The following is a 24,650-nucleotide window of genomic DNA, read 5'->3' as shown; positions in this document are numbered from 1 at the left end:
AGAAGACATTGAAAAGGTCAAATAGTACCCGGTATTATCTCTTTTGTCAGGTTTATTCTGTGGAATGATATAGAAGGTTTTGTGTACATTAAGGGCTTGTGGCAATAGTCAATTGAAGGTGTTATTTTGTATCACAATGGATGTTTGTATAATCCTAGAAGTGAAAAGAGAGCACATCAGAGAGAAGCAGATTTTTTTTTTTACTGTTTTTTTTATATGTTGCATATGGCTGGGTAGAATGGCAGAGAACAAAGGGCCAGTGTTAATGGGCAAATGCAGTGTGCGTTTAGGTGGATTAAAGTACAACTAAAGGCTTCTGTACAACAATCTAAACAAGTACCAAATCCAGTTACTATGTGTTGCACTCACCCCCGCAAGGTGCAGCCAGGCACACAATGGCATCCTCTCTTCTGGTTGAATGAATAGTCATGGGGTTGCCTTTTTAACCACTTCCAGACCCCCCAAACACAATGTACTGCTGACCGGATGCCCATGCAGGCACTGGTATGTTGCTGCATTCTTCCTGGGCTAGGGCGTGCGAATGTGCGCCCCCCCCCCCAATCGATCGCAGCTGGACTCTATAAGCCTATGAATCCTGGCCGGGACCTGCTGATTATCTGTGTCCAATCACAGCCCAGAGCCCTGTGTTGACATCCAACACAGAGCTCTGTACAGAGGGAACGATCTCTCTTTCTCTGAGAAACAAAGAGATCTATTAGTAAAAGCAGCACATATTACAGCACACACTACACATTGTTAGGCACACATTTAACCCCATAGCACCCTAGATGTTAACCCCATCCCAGCCAGTGTGATTAGTACAGTGTCAGTGTGTAGTATTCAGGGGCGGACTGACAACTCATGGGGCCCCCGGGCAATAGGGGATCCCATGAGTGGGCCCTGTGTCCTTGTCCACACTCAAACCACACCCAAAAAAGCCTATGAAAGGTACCAGGGACATCTCATGGGGCCCCCTACTGGCCCTGGGCCCTCGGGCAGTGACTGGGTTCCCCAATGGTCAGTCCACCCCTGGTAGTATTATCAGCGATCACTGAATTAGAGTCACTGGTGATGTCAGTGGCAAATAGTCAGTTCCCCCAAGTGTCAATTAGTGTCAGATTGCCCACCGCATTATCGCAGTTCTATTATACGTTGCTGATCACCACTATTAGTAGTATTAAAAAAATTCCAATATATATACGATAGTTGTAGGCGCTATAACTTCTACGCAAAATACACTTATTGGGATTTTTTTTTACCAAAGACAAGTAGCGGAATACATTTTTGCCAAAATTTATAAAGAAAATTAATTATTTCATTTTTTTTAATTGGATATTGTTTATAGCAGAAAGTAACAAATATTGCTTATTTTTTAAATTTTCAGGATTTTTTCATTTATATCACAAAAAATAAAAAAAAACCCAGTGGTTATCAAATAACACCAAAAGCTCTGTTTGTGTGAAAAAATGATATAAATTCCATTTGGGTAAAGCGTTGCATGACCGTGCAATTACCAGTTGAAGTAGCGCAGTGCTAAATAGGAAAAATTGGCCTAGTTATGAGGGGAGGGTAAAACTTTCCGGAGCCCAAGTGGTTAAAGTTTATTGCTGGGTAACTTGGATAGGACACAGGAACTGTGGGATACTCCAGAACAATGAACAACAATATCTGGATACTCTTTCTTTCTTTGCAGGTACTTATTAGAACAGCCCCTTCAGCAATAGCTCAGGGTATGGACAGCACCGGGACACCAAGAGCAGTGTCCCAGGCCAGGCAAGCCTTAATATTTGTCACTAGGTGTTAATGGCATCAACAGTCACTCAGTCCCTGCACTTAGGTTTGTTCTAGCGCGTTTTGGGGTACTTGGATGCCTCCCTCACAGTCAGGCAGACATTTCCTTAATAGACTCTTCAGACTGGATCCTAGATGACATCCCCCTTTCCTTAGCTTCAAAGTCCTTTCATCAAGTAGCCCCCCCGCCCCCCCAGCTTTAGCTGAGCTGGGTCATCAATGAGCTCTTTATGTGCGGTGCCTACTCGCCTTGCACACGGGTGGGTACCTTTTTTTGCGTGGATCAAGCTCATGAATTTTCAGGACCAGGCGGAGACTGCTGTCATGTGGAGAATCAAATATTAAGTCAGTTCCCCAACTTAGAGATGTGCTTTACTGTCTGTAGTAATAAACTGCAGAGTTGCTCTGAAAAGAGACTTGTTCCATGTCACTACACACTGCAACTTGTATGTTTGCATTAGGAGGGACATGCTGAGCCTGCGCCCACTCCCCCAGTCCAGCTTACCTCTGTTACCTCATCTACAGTAACAGAATGGTGTCCCATGGAGCACCTCATGCATGCTTTCACTTAACTCTCTCCATCCCATACCTCGTGACCAGGCCATAGATCTCCATAATGCTAGTCTGCTTCCAGTTACCATGAGAGAAGGTTCAGACCCAGGTTCTTTGCAATATGCTAGAACCAACATGGGCTCCTTCGAATAACTTCAGACCAGGCTCATAACAGTTAAGATACCTTTTACTGTTGAAATGCTGCATGATCCTGCGAGCACAATCCTCTCTTGTATTAAAAGAGGTATAGACTCCAGAGAGAGATATCATTTCCCCCCCGTAACAAATCATTTGTAAGACCTCATCTGGAATATGCAGTTCAGTTTTGGGCACTAATTCACAAAAAGAACATTGGGGAACTGGAGGAAGTACAGAGAAGGGCAACTAAAATGATCAGAGGCATGGAGGAGCTCAGCTATGAGGAAAGATTAGAGGAACTGAATTTATTCTCTCTTGAGAAGAGGAGATTAAGGGGGGATATGATCAACATGTATAATACATAAGGGGGGGATATGGTCTCCATGTATAATACATAAGGGGGGATATGATCTCCATGTATAATACATAAGGGGGATATGATCTCCATGTATAATATATAAGGGGGGATATGATCTCCATGTATAATACATAAGGGGGATATGATCTCCATGTATAATACATAAGGGGGGATATGATCTCCATGTATAATACATAAGGGGGGATAGGATCTCCATGTATAATACATAAGGGGGGATAGGATCGCCATGTATAATACATAAGGGGGGATATGATCAACATGTATAATACATAAGGGGGATATGATCTCCATGTATAATACATAAGGGGGGATATGATCTCCATGTATAATACATAAGGGGGGATATGATCTCCATGTATAATACATAAGGGGGGATAGGATCTCCGTGTATAATACATAAGGGGGGATAAGATCTCCATGTATAATACATAAGGGAGGATATGATCAACATGTATAATACATAAGGGGGGATATGATCTCCGTGTATAATACATAAGGGGGATATGATCTCCATGTATAATACATAAGGGGGGATATGATCTCCATGTATAACACATAAGGGGGATATGATCTCCATGTATAATACATAAGGGGGGATATGATCTCCATGTATAACACATAAGGGGGATATGATCACCATGTATAATACATAAGGGGGGATATGATCACCATGTATAATAAGGGGGGATATGATCACCATGTATAATACATAAGGGGGATATGATCAACATGTATAATACATAAGGGGGGATATGATCTCCATGTATAATACATAAGGGGGGATATGATCTCCATGTATAATACATAAGGGGGGATATGATCTCCATGTATAATACATAAGGGGGGATATGATCTCCATGTATAATACATAAGGGGGGATATGATCTCCATGTATAATACATAAGGGGGGATATGATCACCATGTATAATACATAAGGGGGGATATGATCACCATGTATAATACATAAGGGGGGATATGATCTCCATGTATAATACATAAGGGAGGATTTGATCAACATGTATAATACATAAGGGGGGATATGATCACCATGTATAAATACATCAGTGGTTCATATAGTGAACTCCGTGTAGAGCTATTCACCCTGAGGTCATCACAGAGGACAAGGGGGCACTCTTTACGTCTGGAGGAAAAGAGATTTAATCTCCAAACAGGGAAAGGTTTCTTCACAGTAAGAGCTGTGAAAATGTGGAATAGATTCCCTCAAGAGTTGGTTCTGGCCAGCTCAGTGGATTGCTTTAAAAAAAAGTCCTGGATTCTTTCTTAGATACACAGAATATAACTGGATAGTAACATTTATAGGTAAAGTTGATCTGGGGAATATCCGATTGCTTCTCGGGGGATCAGGAAGGAATTTTTTTTCCCACAGTAGCAAATTGGATCATGCTTTGCTGGGGGTTTTTTTTGCCTTCCTCTGGATCAACTGTGGGTATAGGATTATAACTTTTTTTTTTTTAATGGTTGAACTGGATGGACTTTTGTCTTTTTTCAGCCAGACTAACTATGTAACTATGATAATACAGAATGAGCAATGTCCTTTCCCTAGTTCTAACTAACATGATGTATAGGCCCAGGCATACCTCCATAAGTTGAAAGTCCATATAGGCATCTTCACGTCTTTTCCCTGGCTCTCATGACATCCAATAACACTCTCTGATCTCAGTGGTCCTCCTTTATATAACAGGTGGGCCTGCCAAAATAAAAAAGCCCGGGAACTAAGCTGAAAATGCTTAACCCTTTCTCCAGCCTGGAACGGCTGCTGGAAACTAACTACATGCTTTTCAACCTGCTTACACTCACCTTACCTTTTTCACATGCCGTCCCGGCTGCAACTAAGATCACAGTGCAATAAGTAACACATAAAAAGAAACAGTACAATACAAGTGCAAACAGGTAGCACAACCAACAGTATAAAACGTTCAATCAGTATAACAAATTTGCACAGTTAAATGTGGAAATTAGGATCTGGGAGCCAGATCCTTTCTCCTGTGACCGGATGTTTCTCCGAGACTTGATGCACCACTGAGTAGGCATAGTCTTGACCAGTTCTACCTTGTCCATATGGATATGCCTTCCCAGGTTCCACTCTGTATATTTTATGAAACCGAGCCTCTATGTACATGTTTTGGTGCCGAAATTCTCGGAGATGCTGCAGAACACAGCCTCTCCCAGACAGCTCTGCTGTAGATCTTTGGCTGCTCTCTTCAAGCTGTCAGAAGAGATCCTCGGGCAGATAGGGAAATGTGTGCCCGTATTTGTCAAACACATAGTCATCAAAATATTTCTGAAACTGACATTCTCAGGTTAGCTTCTAGCTCATGGGAACCGTCCCCCGTGGGAGGTATGCGTTATCGGGATGGTGGGGGCATGGCAGGGGCCAGTCCTTGAGGGCAGACACTGGGGCCACTGCTTGCTCAGGTACTCACAAGACTGCCTTTTCCCTTCTCTAACTGTGCTGAATCCTCCTTCATTTGTGTCTCACATGCTCCCCCTCCCAGGCACTGCAGCTCACATTGGTAGGGTTTGAACAACAGAGGCAGTACCTTCAATCCAGAAAACAGTGGGTGGGACTAGATGTGGTCAGCTGCTGACTGACATGCTACAGACTTGTGAATCAGCAGTGACAATGCTGCTAGGAATGTCCCCTGCAATATTACAGCCTCCATGAGGGTGGCAACTTTGCATCAAATTCAGAATCAGCACAGCATTGTTGCCGCCAATGCAGGAAACTACATTAGATGGAGTACACTTATGTTCAACAGGTATTTGTGGGACTTTGCACAGGGTCCAAGAGAAAACAGTGCAGATGAGCTTATAACTAAGTGATGCAGCACATATTTTATTCTACCGGGAGGCCATGGTTCTATTTTAAGTAAAATAAAATATACTCTAGGTATTGGTCTGTATTGTGTCATCATTGGTGTGTCTGTTCTGAGGCCATTGCCTACAGAGTGAGATTTTTTCACCATTTCAGTGTTTCTTTTTCATGAAAGCCATGAGATTCACATGGAAACAAAGTCATCCAGCCGGTACATACAACAGTACGCATCACATGGTTCTTGATATATGTCAGGAGTGTGCCAGGATTTGATGTAACAGCGTCCTGACTTGGTGCTCAAAGGAGAAACAAGGAGAGCCGCAGCAACTTGTGTTGGTGTAAGCTGAATGGATTCGGCAAAGGATAGTTTTGCATTATTCATAGAGGGAGAAAGGTGGATCAAGGACGTGAAAATGCAAACAATTTTTTTCAATAAACATTCACAATTGAAAGCCACAGTTCATTGTTGGAGAAATATCCAGTAATGGTGTTTAATTCCCTGCAGAATAAACACTGGATTCTGAGATGTTTACAGAAGTGCCTACACCTATTGTGCGATGGGAGCGGAAGATTCCGGTACAGCTTTTTTGGCACTGACATTCCAAATATTGTATGTAGCACTACCCCCTTAGGAGTAGCTAAGTTTTGGGTCCCCCTATAGTCCTGCACAGCCAGGCAACAAGTATTTTCTTCAGACCTTACACACAGGAGACAGTAAACAGTCCTTAGGCTTGTTTTTTTGTGATTTTATTGAGGGGTAATAGACTTGGATGGGGTTGAGGGATGTATGGGATGTCCAAAAAACTTTAACTGAGGACAACTCCTAAATAAGTATGTACAAGTCTCTACAGTAGATCTCTTCTTGGAGAGCTCTCCAGCCTCTCCTGGTGTACCACCGATGAATCCTCTTCTCATCCAGCTGTCCCAGAATCTGTAGCTTTAAATGCACAGTCACAGATGGGGGCTAGTCAGGTTTCCCACCAGAATGCCCTCTCCCCTTATCTGGCACAAGAGGTGTAGGATTACTCACTGTTCCTCGCCTGCAGGCTTGTTGGGTTGGTGGCTGCCTTCAGGTCTTCTGCTGGGCTGGCTCCTTCCCTGACTCTACAGGTAGTCCTTTCTTTGGGGACCAGTGAGGTCAAGCAATCCTTCTTTCAGATCCAGCCTGGAGGTAGGCCCCTTCCCACTGGGCCCCCTCCTAGGCTCCTGGATCCCAGCCTCTCACTCCATCTTCCACCCGAACTTTCCTGCTGCTGAGCAGGCTCAGTCATACTTAAGGACAGTCCTGACCCCATGCCAATCCTTGCATGGGGATTGTTCACGTTCCCTAAGTATGGTGATCAGCCCCTCCTCATTCCCACCCACTGCCTTCTAGAAACTTCTCAAGTCTCTAGAGCAGGGGGAGGTATCAGGAAACTGATCTGCAGAGCCCTCAGCCTTGACCTAAGATGACCTGGCTGACTCACACCCAGGCTGACTCATGCCCAGGCTGCTACTCAGTCTTCCTCTCTAAAAAACATAGCTAGCTACCCTTGGCTACCTAGAGGGGCGCTACATGTAAATAGGGGATTTAATTATCATGGAGTTTTACGAATTGTTTTGGGGGATGGGTTTAGGTTAGGGGTCACAATTAGTTTTGTCTATTGTGGTTCAATGTGCTCCAAAAATGTAGCACACACTATGTTTTTGTGCTCTGAGATTCATTAAAGCAGAACATTTATTTACTGGAATTCTGTCAATAAGGCTCCTTGGCCAAATGCAACCAAGTCCATTGTCATCAGTCTAAAAAGAATGTACTGCTTAAAGCAGAACTATATGGTTGCATGAACACCTCCCCCCCCCCCCCATCCCTCTTCACCATTGCCATCTTTAAAACCTCTGTGCATGTGTCTATGCATTACCTGTATCTAGGACCTGGCAGAGACCGGCGGCACATATGTGCATGCATGCTGGAATTTGTGCACAGGCATTGCCAGCTTCTGGCAGGTTGCTATTACACTGCCTGGTGGTGTTTGTGCATGTGCGCAGAGATCCACACAGTTGCATTTTCATAACACACTGCCGAGCCTTGGTGCCGCCTACCTCCTAGTATAGCTATGTCACAACTATCTCAGGAGGCAGCAGGCCTGGCCTAGGCTGGAAACCAGGAAGTGATGTTTGCAGCACAAAAAAATTAGTATAGCTTTTTTTTTTTATCCTTACTCTAAGGGGGAGGGAGAAGGCTAAAATGTTGTTGGAGTGAGTTTAGTTCAGCTTTAAGCACTTTTACCCTCTTTCTGCCCAGGTCAGTTTTCAGCTTTCAGAGCTGTCGCACTTTGAATGACAATTGCGCGGTCATGCAACACTGTATCCAAACAAAATTGTTATCATTTTTTTGAAACAGAGCTTTGGTTGTATTTAATCACCACTGGCTTTTTTATTTTTTGCTGAACAAACTAAAAAAAAAGAAAATGTTGAAAAAAAAAGTTTTTTTCTTAGTTTCTGTTATAGAATTTTGTAAATAATAATTTTTCTCCTTCACTGATGTGCGCTAATGAGGCTGCACTGATGGGCACTAATAGGCGGCACTGATGAGCATTGACAGGCATCACTGATGGGCACTGAAAGGCAACACTCCTATATGGTACTGATAGGCGGCACTGATAGACGGCACTGATTTGCGGCACCTACTGGCACTGAGAAGCAGCACTGATAGGCAGCACTGATTGGTGGCCCTTATGGGCACTGATAGGCAGCACTGACTGGCACTGATAGGCAGCACTGACTGGCACTGATAGGCAGCACTGAAAGGCAGCTCTGATGGGCACTGATATGTGGCATTGATGTGCACTGATGGGTACTGGTATGTGGCATTGATGGGTACTGACAGATGGCACTGATGGAGCTACACTCATAATCAGGGCACTGAAGATCAGTGTACATGTCCCCTCTGAGGAATGCAACTTACCAGCTCTCTTCTCCTCATGCACTGTCAGTGTGAGGAGAAGACTGCCGATAACCATGATTGGACACAGCTGATCACATGATAGAGCCTACGTCTTCGGCTCTTTTCTGCGATCAGTGATCCGATGTGTTCCAGGGACACAGCGCACTACTGATCGCAGCGCTGCATGTCCCCGCGGGGTCATATGACGTCCTCCCAGAATGAGAGAACTGCTGCCCATCTGTCATTTTCTTATATGGTGGGCAGGAGGCGGTTAAAGTAGAACTAGAGTCAGAACTCTTTTTTTTTTTTTTCATCTTGGATAGCGTGAGGGAGGGTTACCCTGTGAGGTTTTATTTATTTGCCATCTGTGTCCCATTTTAGAGGTTTCCCTTCACTTCCTTTCCCATAGCCAAAACTGCAAATGAGAAGAAATCCATCCAAAGTGAGGCATGGTCAGTGGTAGGACAGGAGAGAAAGCGGCGGGGATTTTGACAAGCTTGGGTTCACACAGAAGCAGTGGGAAAACCGCATGAGATTTGGACTGGAATCGCATTCCTGTTCAAATCTCATGCTAATGTTTGCTGTGCAATTTGCATCCATTAGCGCAAATCGCACTGCAAAGCATCGGTTAAGGTATTGATAGTATTTTCACGAGTACAAATACTCATGAACATACCCGGTATGAGCACCGATCTCGGTATTGGTGCATCCCTACTTAAAATTATATTAAAAACAATTTTTTTGTCATACATACCTGCTCTGTGTAGTGGTTTGCACAGAGCAGCACAGATCCTCCTCCTTTCGGGTTCCCTGCTGGCGCTCCTGGCCCCACCCTCCTGCCAAGTGCCCCCAGAGTAAGCAACTTGCTATGGGGGCACCCAAGCAGGCTCGCTTCTGAGCCGCTTGCTCTGGGTGTCCATTCACACACAGAGCTGTGGCTCAGACCCGCCCCCTCTCCTCATTGGCTCACTGGCTGTGATTGACAGCAGTAGGAGCCAATGGCTCCTGCTGCCTCAGCCAATGAAGAGGGAGAGTCCCTGTAGAGCCAAGACTCTTGTGCACATTGCTGGATCAAGATCGAGCTCAGGTAAGTCCCCAGGAGGCTGCTGCCCACTTTTTTACCTTCATACATAGATAAAAACCTTGAGCCATTACAATCGCTTTATTGCTCGCTGGTGTATTTTCTATATGCAATAGTAATGTGAAATTTGCGATAATGCCGGTCACATTTGCTAATTGCACAAACAACACAGGAAACTCGCAAAGTTGTAATTGTGATATACAAACCACAAAAATAGCGGGTTTTCATTGAATCCAATGATGAAAAAGTGAAATTCTTAAGGGAGTGTTGCTTCGATTTAGTTCTGCCAATTACTTGCCGGCGGCCTTCCTCTTGAATATACTGTAACAATGACTGAACTATAAATGCTGTCTAAAACCCTCCCACAGCGTCTCTAGTACCTAAAGCTTATCATAGATGGCTATTTTTTTTTGCGCCATCAGTGGTGGATGAAGGACAAAGGAAGTGGATGGAGAAATCTCCTCTTCCCCTCTTCCCTGCCAGCACTTGCTGCTGTCAAAACACACTGATTGGCTGCAGCCACTGATCAAAAAGGTTTTCCAGCATGTCCCTCTGACAGAAATCGATTAAACAATTGACTTCTGTTGAACAGGGACAGTCACCCATGGTTCGAAGTTCAGCTGGTCCCTGTTGATCCCATCCATCTATGGCCAGCTTAAAGCGGACCTTCACCCTGAAAGACAATATGGGTGTACCTGGCTCCAGCCCCCTCCCTCTTCCACAATTGGATATTGTTTTTTCTTTAAAGTGCTTTCCTATTGCGCAAGAATGACGTTGCACATTCATATGCAAATGTGCTGATGGTCTCTGTTGGGTTTTGGGAGACCTTTGGCACATCTGCACACATATTAGTTTCCATGCGCAAGCCTGCAAGGAGAGTGCAGTGAAACAGGTCCAGGACCCCTTTTTCTGTGCATATATGCGCCAGGTTCTGAAGCCCAGGTAGAGCCCTTCAGCACATCTACATATGTTCCAGACTATTGAAAAATGTCAGACCCACAAAACTCACTGGCAGGTGAATCTACGCCTAAATACAGCCACTGTAGCCAATCAGACAGCTCATACTTACCACTTAATTGATGATATATGCAGCTTTTACTACCTGGTCGTCATTAAAGAAACATAGGTAGGTGGGTTGCCTACAGTGTGTTAGGTAGTTGACTGGCGTCTTGCAGTCCTTCAGAGGCATCGGGAGTCTGGAGATTTAGAAGTACTGAAGAACTCCTAATTTGGACTACTACCTTATGGAGGGATTCCTGGGCCGCCTGCTAGAGTTAGTTAGGAGACACTAATGCAGGGGTCTTGAAACTTTCTCAAGAAAGGGCCAGTTTACTGTCCTTCAGACTTTAAGGGGGTGGGGGCGCGAACTCTGCACAGTGGGAGTAAACTATATCAGATCTTTGGTATTAGGGTGAGAAATAGTTGGCGTCAGGGAGGAATAGTGCCTCATTTTTGTTGTCAGTGGAAGGAATAGTGCTCCATTGTTGGTGTCAGTGGAAAGAATTATGTCCATTATTGGTGTTAGTGGCAGGAATAATGCCTCAAGGGCCGGATAAAGGCAAGTAAAAGGCTGCATTTTGGAGACCACTGCTCTAATGTATTAGTTGGACTGTACTGCAATGATATGTAAGTAAAAGTTGCATCACCTGTCCTAAGCATGGTCTGAAGTAATTTAAAGGGGTGCGTGATGGTTCTGACATATGAAAAAACAAAGGTCAATAAAGTACATGTGCGGTATGATAAAAACCCACTAGAATTAGTCTACTCGACAAAAGCAAACAGGGGGAGTAATGTAATTGCTATGGGTAACCTAGGACTAGTGCAAGGTATTTTTTTCGTGAAGTGTGGTACCTGGTGTAGGTGACGGGTCCTCTAGTAACAAGAGGGACAGCCATCTTGCACCCTCCCCAGTGGATTCCCAAAGCAACTGGGACCGAAACCAAGTTACGGAGACCCATAGTCTGGGATGGGAAGGAAGGAGTTAATCAAATGCATGCATGAGGTCCACAGTAGGTGCATGGCAGGACCCCATTCTGTCACTGGGACTGGGAGTAACAGAGGGATGCTGGGCTGGAGGAGAGGGCATGGGTTCAGCAGTGTTCCTCCTAAATGCAACATACGTACATCAAGCAACAGTGTGTAGTGACATGGTTAAGCACTATTCCTAATCTTCCCCCCAGCCCGCGCCCCCCCCCAACCTCTTCATCATGACCAACAACGCCACCATCAGTCCCACCCCGCAAGCCAAAGTCCTAGGTGTCACTCTAGACTCAAACTTGTCCTTCCAACCCCATGTCCAATCGCTGGCAAACTCATGCAGACTCCACCTCCGCAACATCTCCAAAATACGTACGTTCCTAACCCCAGACACTACTAAACAACTCGTTCACTCCCTCATTATTTCTCTTTTGAACTACTGCAACTCCCTTCTCACTGGCTTACCCCAACACAGGCTATCCCCTCTTCAGTCTATCCTGAACTCAGCGGCCAGACTCATCCACCTTACTCCACATCTGCCACCCCCCTCTGTCATTCCCTCCACTGGCTCCCGATTGCCCAACGCATTAAATTCATACTAACAATAACATACAAAGCCATTCATAATACTGCCCCAAACTACCTCACCGACCTGATACCCAAATACCACCCAACCCGTAATCTTCGCTCCTCACAAGACTTCCTACTTTCTAGCTCCCTGGTCTCCACCTCCCACGCCGGACTGCAGGACTTCTCCAGGACTTCCCCCATCCTCTGGAACTCACTACCCCACTCCATCAGACTGTCACCTACCCTCCTCACCTTTAGGTGCACCCTGAAAATCCATCTCTTCAGGGAAGCCTACCCCACCCTCACCTAACAGCCGATCTCCTCCACTCCTCCTACCACTCCATCCCCCACAACCACTTCCTCCTGTACCACTATCCCCTCCCTCCTAGATTGTAAGCTCGAAAGAGCAGGGCCCTCGAACCCCTCGTGTATTGTTTTGTTACTGTATTGTCTCATGTACTATCCCCCACTATAATGTACAGCTCTGAACAAACCTTTCTGGCGCTATATAAATACTGTATAATAATAATAATAATAATAATATTCAGAGGAACTCTGTACTTTAATTACTGCACACAGTGACGCAGCTCCTCTCTAAGTCAGGGAACCACCTTAATGTACGAATCTCACATGACCGCAGTCCCCTCCTGGTCCCGGGCATTGATGAACATGCACACGGTGAAAGGTACCCCTACATGTAGGGCGAAGTGCCCCCGAACACACATACACCAGTCAAAATGTAAAATGTATTGTGGAAGTACTTCTAGAAATATAGAGAGATCCTGCTTGCTGAGGACTATAGTTTTTCCTCCTGGCATTGCCTAAGTAGACCAGACCTCTGACATCCTCTGGTTTCGGGTAACACTCTGGGAACACATTATCCTGACAATGCAATTTGTCAGAGCAAGTATTGCTAGCTCTACCCATATGAGGATTTCTACAGACACTGTATTGATTCACACTCTGGGACTGCCGCATTGTAAGGGTCAGTTCACATCTGTGTAGCACATCTTACATGCATTTTAGGTGCATTACTATCGATCATCTGTTTACATACGTTTTTCCATAGAGATGCATTGATGTCTGATGGGTGAAAAACGGACAAACAGAATGCCTGTGTGAAAGGGACTATACTTTATTTTTGCAAATGTGCCTTACAATAACAGTGCATTCTATATTATTGCTGTTTTTAAGAAATCTAGTAACAAATTCTAAATAAAGAGACCTAAGAAGATTTGTCTTAATTGGCTGTTTTGATTTGTCTGATGCCAAGATTGGGAAATGCTACAAAAAGAGAAAACAGGAAACTTTCTTAATTTGGTACATATTAATTGAGCCCTGCTTGTCCCCAGTGGGCGAGTTGTAGAAATTGCTGACTTTCAACATTTGCTAAGTATTTATTAGTCAGTGGAAGCAGCTGCTGAGTGCTGTGCATGTTGCGAAGTGGGTGACTAGCATAGGATCATTATACTGTGACCATATGGTCTGGGTAGTCATTACATTGCATGGTGTACGTACACAGGGCCCATTTTAGGGCATACTGTAAAGCAAAGCTGCAAAACCACTACTAAATTTGTAAACAATCAATAAAATAAATAAAATGGACCAAAACCACAATGGTTTTCTAGTCTTTTTAGATAAATAATATATATGTATGTATATAGAATATATAAGAATTTACATTTTTCTCAGTTTCTTACTTCTACTTACCAGCACCAGACCCATATGTTTCCTTATTTACTCAGGAGTGCATGGCACATGGTGACAACCATTTGATAAGATGCCAACACTTGGCCAATACACCTCACAGCTGTCTCCGTCACCTTGAGTGTGGTCCTTCGTGGCCATGAAACATCATTGTTGACTTTCCTTTTTGTATATGGCTTCTGCAATTGAGCTCATTAAAATTGTGCTGTGGATTGGCTGAGCGTTGGTGTCTTTATCGAAAGATTCTTACTTTTGTCTTTGAGGAGATTTTACCTCTTTTCCTGTTGCTGTGACACCTGTACCAAAAAGTGGAGGTGAGTTTGTCAGCAGTAAAAACATTTCTGGAAGTTCTTATTCTTCCTCATTCTACTAAAAATGTTTTATCCGGAAATTTTCCCTAAAGTTCTCAATCTGTATTCTGTACCAAACTTCAGGAGACATTTTTTCAGATTTCAACCAGATGGGACAGGCCCACCATCATCCTCCAAACATCATTGAGTTTTGTTGGCAGCACTTTACAGATTTGGGTACCATTCTCCTCATATTCAGGTCTTGTCCAAAACTAAAAACCTAATAGGCCATCAGATCAATCTCTCAAAAGTTCACAGACCACCTGATCCTGGAGGACCCCTCTTTTTTCTACACAATTCTTGCATTTCTGTCATAGATCTATACTGTACTCCTCAACGCCACTAAAGCCATTATGTCCTTTAAGTGGAAGGCCCCATCTCCCCCTTGGATAGCTCTGTGGTTGCATAAGGCAGAGGCGATTAGGGTGATGGAAGATCTTTTTTTCCCCTCGCAAAAATCTCAAAATGTTGCTTTACTGGATCAATTTCACTTTTTGAGATGGAGGTAAGGCTTGACCTTTCTCCCCTCTGGCACTGCCTTTATTTCCCCTACTTCTCTTCCCTCTGCTTTTTTTCCTGACTATCCCTCCAACCCCTGTTTACCTCGACCCCTGTTTCACTCTTTGACCCCATACCCTATATGTCTGACTTGACATTCTCCAACCACCCCACCAACCAACCTTCTTCTCTGAAATAAGGGGGAACTCTGATGGGGACCCTGATGTAACATGGGCTCTGATGTAAGGGGGACTCTGATGAGGACCCTGATATAAGGGAGAATCTGATGGGGACGGTACCCTGATGTAAGGGGGACTCTGATGTAAGGGGTACACTGATGGGGACCCTGATTTAGGGGAGGACTCTGATTGTTTTGGCCCATGACTATTTTTAAATATATGATGAGGCTCTTGTGTTGAAAAGTTTGGGGACCCCTGGTCTATGCTACCACCATATGTTTTTTACAGTACTTGCCTCTGAGTTTCCATGAATAAAAACGTGTTTTGATTTTGTCTGTCGCCCAACTGGGAAGATTTTTCAGATGTTTGAGAATTTCTCTCCCACTTTACAAGGAGGGGTTCTCCAACCAAAGGAACTGGGAATAAATGGTTTACTGGCTGGAGTAAAAACAACTGGAGGCTTACATTTCAATACTTTCTAAAGTGTACCTTTATAATGGCTGAGTCTGTATATCCTGTCTGAGTGCAAGGCTAGTGATAAGCAATTAATTGAAAGTAGAAAGGTAGAAGGAAGACAAAACAGTTCATTATCTGATTGGATTTTAATCTAATTGATTTTATCACAGTAGTCATTCATCAGTGCGTTGTCTGACATACAGATAGCTAATAAAAAAGAGTTGCATATATTCAGGCTTGTGAACTTGAGAAAGGGCAGGGATGCTTGAAATGATAGTTAAAATTTCTGTAAATATAAGAATGAAAAGAGAGCATATTTGTGGTGCCTCATCCCACATTCTGGAATAAATTGTGAGGTTAAGCCTAGTACACACTATCAGAAAATCATACGAAAATCCTGATTTCAAAGCGATCGTACGATATTCTGACTGTTAGTACATAGCTTTTGTCCAATTTTTTTTAAGGGACAAGCACAAAACCTTTTCTCATATGATACCAGATCGTACGATTTTTGTTTGTTCAGTACAGTTACAGTACAATACAGATACATTACATCACATCACTTGTATAATTTCCTGTTGTACAAGAATTTTAATAACCTCTTCACTTTCGATATGAGACTAGCATGCAAAAAACAACGACCGATCCTCTGTCAGATATTCTCATCATGTGTAAGGGTCATTAGGAAGCCCACTGGAAAATTGTGCACACAATACAATGAAGGAAGAAGACATGCAGCTCACCGCCAACATATTATATATATATTCTGGAAGAATTCAGAAGCCAAACTGTTATTATTTTGAGGACACCCCACCTTTACCTTTTGAACCCAAATTTCTGCCACGCTCCTTAATTCATATGGTGACACCAAAACACTTCCTTTTCAGTAAAATGGGGAGTGGTTAGAACCTCGGTTGGGTTATTATTACTGGCCATTTTGAACAGGCTGCCGTCACACCTAATTGCAGTACAATCGATGACACTTTTGCAGGAACGCATTGTGCACTGTGGCGCACTACTACATAAGTTGCATTAGTGCACTGAGGTGCAATTTAAAATGAATGAAGCACCAACATACATGACGTATGTTATATAGTTACATAGTTAGTCTGGTTGAAAAAAGACAAAAGTCCATCCAGTTCAACCATTAAAAAAAAAAAAAAGTTATAATCCTATACCCACAGTTGATCCAGAGGAAGCGAAAAAAACCCAGCAAAGCATGATTCAATTTGCTCCTGCAGGGAAAAAAAATCCTTCCTGATCCCCCGAGAGGCAATCGGATATTCCCTGGATCAACTTTACCTATAAATGTTAGTATCCAGTTATATTCTGTGTATCTAGGAAAGAATCCAGGACTTTTTTAAAGCAATCCACTGAGCTGGCCAGAACCAACTCTTGAGGGAGTCTATGCCACATTTTCATGGCTCTCACTGTGAAGAAACCTTTCCGTGTTTGGAGATTACATTTTTTTTCCTCCAGACGTAAAGAGTGCCACCTTGTCCTCCCTTATGTATTATACATGGAGATCATATCCCCCCTTATGTATTATACATGGAGATCATATCCCCCTTATGTATTATACATGGAAATCATATCCCCCCTTATATATTATACATGGAGATCATATCCCCCCTTATGTATTATACATGGAGATCATGTCCCCCCTTATGTATTATACATGGAGATCATATCCCCCCTTATGTGTTATACATGGAGATCATATCCCCCCTTATGTATTATACATGGAGATCATATCCCCCCTTATGTATTATACATGGAGATCATATCCCCCTTATGTGTTATACATGGAGATCATATCCCCCCTTATGTATTATACATGGAGATCATATCCCCCTTATGTATTATACATGGAGATCATATCCCCCCTTATATATTATACATGGAGATCATATCCCCCCTTATGTATTATACATGGAGATCATGTCCCCCCTTATGTATTATACATGGAGATCATATCCCCCCTTATGTGTTATACATGGAGATCATATCCCCCCTTATGTATTATACATGGAGATCATATCCCCCCTTATGTATTATACATGGAGATCATATCCCCCTTATGTGTTATACATGGAGATCATATCCCCCCTTATGTATTATACATGGAGATCATATCCCCCCTTATGTATTATACACGGAGATCATATCCCCCCTTATGTATTATACACGTTGATCATATCCTCCCTTATGTATTATACATGGAGATCTTATCCCCCCTTATGTATTATACACGGAGATCCTATCCCCCCTTATGTATTATACATGGTGATCATATCCCCCCTTATGTATTATACATGGAGATCATATCCCCCCTTATGTATTATACATGGAGATCATGTCCCCCCTTATGTATTATACATGGAGATCATATCCCCCTTATGTATTATACATGGTGATCATATCCCCCCTTATGTATTGTACATGGAGATCATATCCCCCTTAGGTATTGTACATGGAGATCATATCCCCCCTTATGTATTATACATGGAGATCATATCCCCCCTTATGTATTATACATGGAGATCATATCCCCCCTTATATATTATACATGGAGATCATATCCCCCTTATGTATTATACATGGTGATCATAACCCCCCTTATGTATTATACATGGAGATCATATCCCCCCTTGTATATTATACATGGAGATCATATCCCCCTTATGTATTATACATGGAGATCATATCCCCCTTATGTATTATACATGGTGATCATATCCCCCCTTATGTATTGTACATGGAGATCATATCCCCCTTATGTATTATACATGGTGATCATATCCCCCCTTATGTATTATACATGGAGATCATATCCCCCCTTATGTATTATACATGTTGATCATATCCCCCTTATGTATTATACATGGAGATCATATCCCCCCTTATGTATTATACATGGAGATCATATCCCCCCTTATGTATTATAGATGGAGATCATATCCCCCCTTATGTATTATACATGGTGATCATATCCCCCCTTATGTATTATACAAGGAGATCATATCCCCCTTATGTATTATACATGGAGATCATATCCCCCCTTATGTATTATACATGGAGATCATATCCCCCTTATGTATTATACATGGAGATCATATCCCCCCCTTATGTATTATACATGGAGATCATATCCCCCTTATGTATTATACATGGAGATCATATCCCCCCTTATGTATTATACATGGAGATCATATCCCCCCTTATGTATTATACATGGAGATCATATCCCCCTTAAACTCCTCTTCTCAAGAGAGAATTCATTCAGTTTCTCTAATCTTTCCTCATAGCTGAGCTCCTCCATGCCTCTTATCAGTTTGGTTGCCCTTCTCTGTACTTTCTCCAGTTCCCCAAAGTTCTTTTTGTGAATTGGTGCCCACAACTGAACTGCATATTCCAGATGAGGTCTTACTAATGATTTGTACCGGGGGAAATGATATCTCTCTCTGGAGTCTATACCTCTTTTAATACAAGAGAGGATTTTGTTCGCTTTAGAAGCCGCAGCTTGGCATTGCATGCCATTATTAAGCTTGTGATCTACCAGAGCTCCCAGATCCTTCTCCACCATTATCCCATCCCACATCCCGACACCAGGTGTTGGAATCCTCATTCCAGTAACTGGTACGTATAAAATGCCAAATTTCTGAGCAGCGCAGTGGGAATGCAAGAGAGTAGGGAAGACTTCTATCTGCACAGGCAGGCTGTACCACTTTAGCCACAGAAGTTATTTGTGTCACTTTTGGTGGCCAGTCAGCTGCCACCAGAGCTGCCAGGGATAGGACAGCTGTAGACCTATGGCATGACATCACATTCACCTGGATAAGGATCCTAAGGCTAGGCTCACACCTTATGCATGTACGGAAACACTTTGCCCTTTAGCAGATGTGCAGTGGTTCCATTATTTGTTAATGGCACCACAACACATCTGCTAACGTTCCAAACTACATGGTGCTGTAGCACCATTTGGTTCAGTAGGGCACATTTTTGGAAGAGAGCCAAAGACTTCTTTTCTGCATTTCTTGTGTTTAGGGAAAAGCACTAAAATGATTTTGATCAATTTTGATTGATAGTTGCCCTTTGGAGTTATGGCCATTAGTGAACAGGAGGTCAGCTTTATGTTGAAAGTCTCTGCAGGACCAGAACTTGATTTCGATAACCTTAAAGTGTAACTCTACTCCAAAGGGGAAGCTCCACTTGTTGGCACCCTGCCCCCCCACCACATTTGGCACTTTTTTGGGGGGAGGGGGGAACGGGTACCTGGTTTTGACAGGTACTCGCTCCCACTTCTGGTTCAGTTTACTGTGGCAAACTGAGCTGGAAGTTCCTGTTCATGTGGCCTGGTATGGTCTGCAATTACAGCGGTCATATCAGTGCGGTTCTGACTTTGTCGGAGCCACTCCAGTTTCTAAAGTAGTACTTGCACTTCTTTTGGTGCGATTTGCATAGAAATCTATATCAGATGTCTTGCAAATCGCACCTGAAATTGGCATGTCATCAGACTTTGAAATTGTGCAACTTCACTGTAAGTCGCACTATTTTAAAGTTGGGTTTGGTGTGACCAGGGGTGTTAGTCGAGACCAAAAAAAATTTAATTTCTGAAACATAATTTATTGCACAAAACAACTTGTGCAGTATTCTAGAACTAGTGGGAAAACTGAGGATGCTTCTTGCTCTTGATAAGTGTCTCAAAGTCTGGGGTGATGGTAGGGGTATTAGAGAGGCCTGGGAGGCACTTGCTCCGTGGTCCACTTCCCCCCTAGTCGTGACCCACTTTTAAGTCATTACTTAAGAAACTCTGGATTAGGGGGGACCCCCACGCTACTTTTGTTTCTCAAGTTTTAATTGGCAGCAATTCTTTAGTTTGCATTCAGTTGTGGAGTCATTGGCTCTTAAGGGGCGCTCCTTAATAACCAGCTACACTGCTAAATGCTGGCACAAAAACGGAAAAACGCTGAAAAAAACATATTACATGATCAATGCTATTGCCATAATCAATGTTCCTGCTACAGACTGCTGAGGTCTGAGAACCGCACATTATATACCAAAGGGCTGCATGCAATCCTCAAAGCCGCAGGTTGGGCACCAGGGCCTTAGTGCATTTGAAATGATTGGCACCGCAACACAAATTGTTTGTTAATGGTGGGTTACTGCATGGCATTGAGTGAGAAGCCAGCTGTAGTACAGCAGATCTGGGATGTCCACTTTATGAAGTGTGACAAGCTCAGGTCCGAGGCTTTAGGAGTTCTGGAGTTCAGCTGTAGGGTCTCATGCACACAGGCAGTTTGACTCCATATTTCTGCAGCTGGGGGCACAACTGCAGTGTGTCAAAATCAATTACAGGCTAAAATACCCATGCCTCATGAACACCAAAATACACCCACTATTACTCCGTATGGGCCAAACCACCCGTTTGCATCAAACCCTACAGCTGAACTGCAGAACTCCTAAAGCCTCGGACCTGAGCTTTTCACACTTGGCAAAGTGGACATCCCAAATCTGCTGTACTACAGCTTACTTCTCACTCAATGCCATGCAGTAACACATCATGTACACGGGACACTTCTGAACGATGGAAACTGACTGCTGGAAAACGTAGGTTAAAAAACGTCTGTTTAGCTGCGTTTGCATAACACGTTTATGTGCATTTATGTGCGTTTGCATTAAGAAGCATTTTTTAAGATAAGCACAGGAGAACCTCCCAAATGCCCAGAATGCACTGAAAAGTGGTAAATTATTAACTATTTCATTTCATTTCAGACTGTTTCAGAGAAATACAGAGAGTAGAAGCAGAGACAGCAGTACGTGTTGAAATTAGCTTAGCCGTGAGTTGCTCATTAACATTTCTTTTGTTTCCAAGGGTTGGAAAGGTGTCTGGTGGAGGGAGTCATTAAGGCCAACTGGCAGGGGGTCTTCATGAGGAATTTGAGGTGTGAATAGTCATTAACATATCTTTTGTTTCCAAGGGTGGCAGAGGTCTGAGGTGTGAATTGGCCATTACAATGTGTGGCAAGCTTGTTAGGAACATCCTATTTTCAGTGTTTTGTCCATCTGAGTACCTTGAAAACGCTTTGCATACATTTTTCATGATGAAAAAAGGTTCTGGACAGCATCGAGAACTGGAAGAGTTGAAAAAAACATTTCAGACGCAAATGCTTATAAACGCGATTTGCCGCATTTAGCCACGTCTACAAGCGTTTTGCGTTTGAAACACTGATAAAATCGACTGCTGACCGCAAGCGTTCAAAAAAACGACTGTAAACTCAAATGCCTGTAAACGACTGTAAACGAAAATGTGTACATGGACACATAGGAAAACATTAGGGAGAGTTCAGGGGCTGCTGAAAAAAACGCTGAATAGCTCCTAAACATGAGTTTATCAGCTGCAGTGTACATGAGCCCTAATGCAGGCCATAGATGGGTCGAAAATCAGCCGATTTAAAAAAAAAAAACCCAAAAAATCGGTTGTTCGTTCGGCCGATGTTACCACCAACGTTAAAAAAAATCGGCCGATTTTCAACCCGTCTATGGCCGGCATTAACCCCATAACTTCTGTCCCTTGCAGAGACGGGAGCACACCACACAATGTTACAGCAATACAAATACATTATTTGGATTATAATGTTTTTATTTGGATACAAATGGATACATTTGTTGCAACCGCAAGACTTTAATAGCAGACTTCTTTGTTGCCACCGCAAGACTTTTTCATATAAAATATAATAGGGGACTTCTTCTTCTTCTCAGATTTTTTTATCGATAAAACGATCAGCCGATTTGCCCATCATTGCCGGGAAAATTGGCCAATCGTCAGCAAATTTTCCAACATGACTGATAAAAAAACGTGCAAAAACCCCGAAAATCGGTCGACCAATTAACCCACTAACGGTGCGAAAATTGGCTGATTTTTTTATCGGATGAAAAATCGGCCGATTTTCGACCTGTCTATGGCCGGCATAACACACAATTTGTATTGCGGTGCCAATCATTTCAAACACACTAAGGTCCTGGTGCCCAACCTGCGGCCAGAGGGTTGCATGCAGCCTTTTGATATATGTTGTGTGGCTCTCGGTCCTCAGCAGTCTGTAGTGGAAACATTGATTATGGTAATAGCATTGATCTCTACTAGCCTCATGTAACATATTTTCGGTGTTGTATTGTCTCCTGCAGCATATCCCCAGCCACAAATGTATCCTGTCCACACTCTCTGACCCTCATTTCCACTATTAGGTCTGCAGTTTCTGACAGTCCTCTCAAGCATTCCATCTACTGAACATTATGTGCAGGCCTTTGGTGATTTTAGGGGCCACGTTTGAGTCCCCCTATAGCTCACAAGTTGACAACCACTGCACTAAGGGCTCGTTCACAAGTAGTAAAACCTAGTGGTTGAACTTCAGTTTTACTGCCCTCCAACCACCCTCCATGAACGTGATACGCAGCCACTCATGGCTGTGCACATGTATGTCAAAAATGAAAAAGCATGTTGCTTATGGCATGTTTTGCCGTTGCTGAACATGGCTTATGTAGGTCTATGTGCGATACACATGATTGTGGCACAGAAGTGCAGCACTGAAAGGGTTAAATCAGGAAGCGAGGAGGCAACATATCGCCTCCTCTCCACCTGTCAAACAGCCCTGAAAAGTGATCCAGGTGTACATCACTTTTCAGGGGAGTAGTAGTCCTTGCTGCATGTCTGAACAAGCAAGACCATTTCAAAACACATGCATTGCAGTGCACCACAATGTACCATGCATTGTGGTGGGCTGCACATGTCTGTTTTTTTAGGGGCTTTGGTCCTTTACCAGCCTATCATTTGATTGTCCATTCATTGCCTTAACACAATGCACGCCAGCACTCAAAACAAAGCATCACACCAGGACCATGTGGGCCCACCCTAAAGTTTTCTTTTGACCAGAGTAAATAGAGTACGGTTCAGCGCTGTTCAGACAGCCAAAAGGTAAACAGTTGTGCTCTGGGAATCCTATCTCATGGGAGTGCACTGAACTAAAATGCCTACATGTAAAATATTTTAGGTTTTATTTCATCATTTAGAAACTTGTGAAGTAAATTTTATCTCAAACCATTCTAGATTCTCTATAAAATATAATTTTATATTAATTGCAGTCTTCTCTTGTCTCTCTGCAGTCCACCCATGTCGCACAGGCCAGCTTTCAAATTGATGCCTTTGGAACTTCATTCATCTTGGATGTTGAACTGAACCAGTAAGTACTACATTTTAACCTAGAGAAACGATAATATGTCGATCACACTTTTTTTTTTCTGTGCAAACTTTATTGAAATGTCACAAAGTGACATGTCGCTACTCTCCATTGGCTGCAGCATGGTGCAATGCGGTGGATTGCGTTCTGCCATGCTGCGCGGAACAAAAAAGTACTGCACACCATAACTTTTTCCCAGTGCACCTCATCATGGTGTTGTGAACTGGCAAAATAAGAAGCAGAGCTGTGTGCCTTGTCCTGCAATGGACTGCAAAAAATCCCTTACACAGTCTGTTCTGTCATTAAAAAGCTGCCTCTCAGCACTAATTTAAAACAAGGTCTTTAATTCTGCTTTAAGTGATGGATCCAATTAAATTTAGTTAACAGCAGGGTGAGCTTAATATTTTACAGCAGCACCAAAGTGATACTGTGTTCCAGGGAACCAATGTATAAAGCTCTATGCTGTGTCATGTTCATATCCAAATGAGAAATTTGGCAATAAGCAGAGAATCTTATTAGAACTGGCATTTGTATGTGGTCGAAGATCAATTCTGTAATAATATTTTACAGTTACAAATGTTTGCTAGCTTTAATAATGATGTCACCTTTAGCTGCTCATAATAATTAGTATCTTCATAGCTAACTGCCATGCAATTATAACCTTAGTGTCTGCTCTATCAGGAATATACTGATGTCTTATCACTAATGTATTTCCTTCCAAATATGCCCTAACCATCAGTGGTTTATAGATGGGAATGGATGAGTAAAACACAAATATTAATTTAGTAGATTGGGAGTGCGCATGCGCGGCCGGCCGGACCACATGTCGCGGCACTAGCTCCGCACACCCCCGGCGCCAATCATAGCCCATACACGAGCACCGAACTTCAGCAGCTCCCAGGACTCTCCCCGGACCTAGACTGGACCCCGGGGCCCCTAAATTATGCCAGGTAGGATGGCGGGGAAGAGCCATGG

The 24,650-nt window shown here is 43.2% G+C and overlaps 1 protein-coding gene across 8 annotated transcripts in view; it reads left to right on the top strand.

Moving 5' to 3' along the window:
* ADAM22 (ADAM metallopeptidase domain 22) overlaps positions 1-24,650 on the top strand; it is a 368,503-nt gene that overhangs the window by 48,226 nt on the left and 295,627 nt on the right. For all 8 annotated transcript variants that reach the window (XM_089666234.1, XM_089666238.1, XM_089666236.1 and 5 more), the window contains exon 3: positions 23,602-23,678. In XM_089666234.1, coding sequence (XP_089522360.1) covers positions 23,602-23,678 — 77 coding nt within the window. The remainder of the gene's footprint in view (positions 1-23,601; positions 23,679-24,650) is intronic.

Source organism: Staurois parvus, unplaced genomic scaffold, assembly GCF_062004578.1.
Source record: "Staurois parvus isolate SC_StPar_1 unplaced genomic scaffold, SC_StPar_1.0 ptg000051l, whole genome shotgun sequence".
In the NCBI taxonomy this organism is placed as follows: Eukaryota; Metazoa; Chordata; class Amphibia; order Anura; family Ranidae; genus Staurois; species Staurois parvus.
Note: the sequence above shows the minus strand (reverse complement) of the source record. Positions and strands in the feature narration are given on the sequence as shown.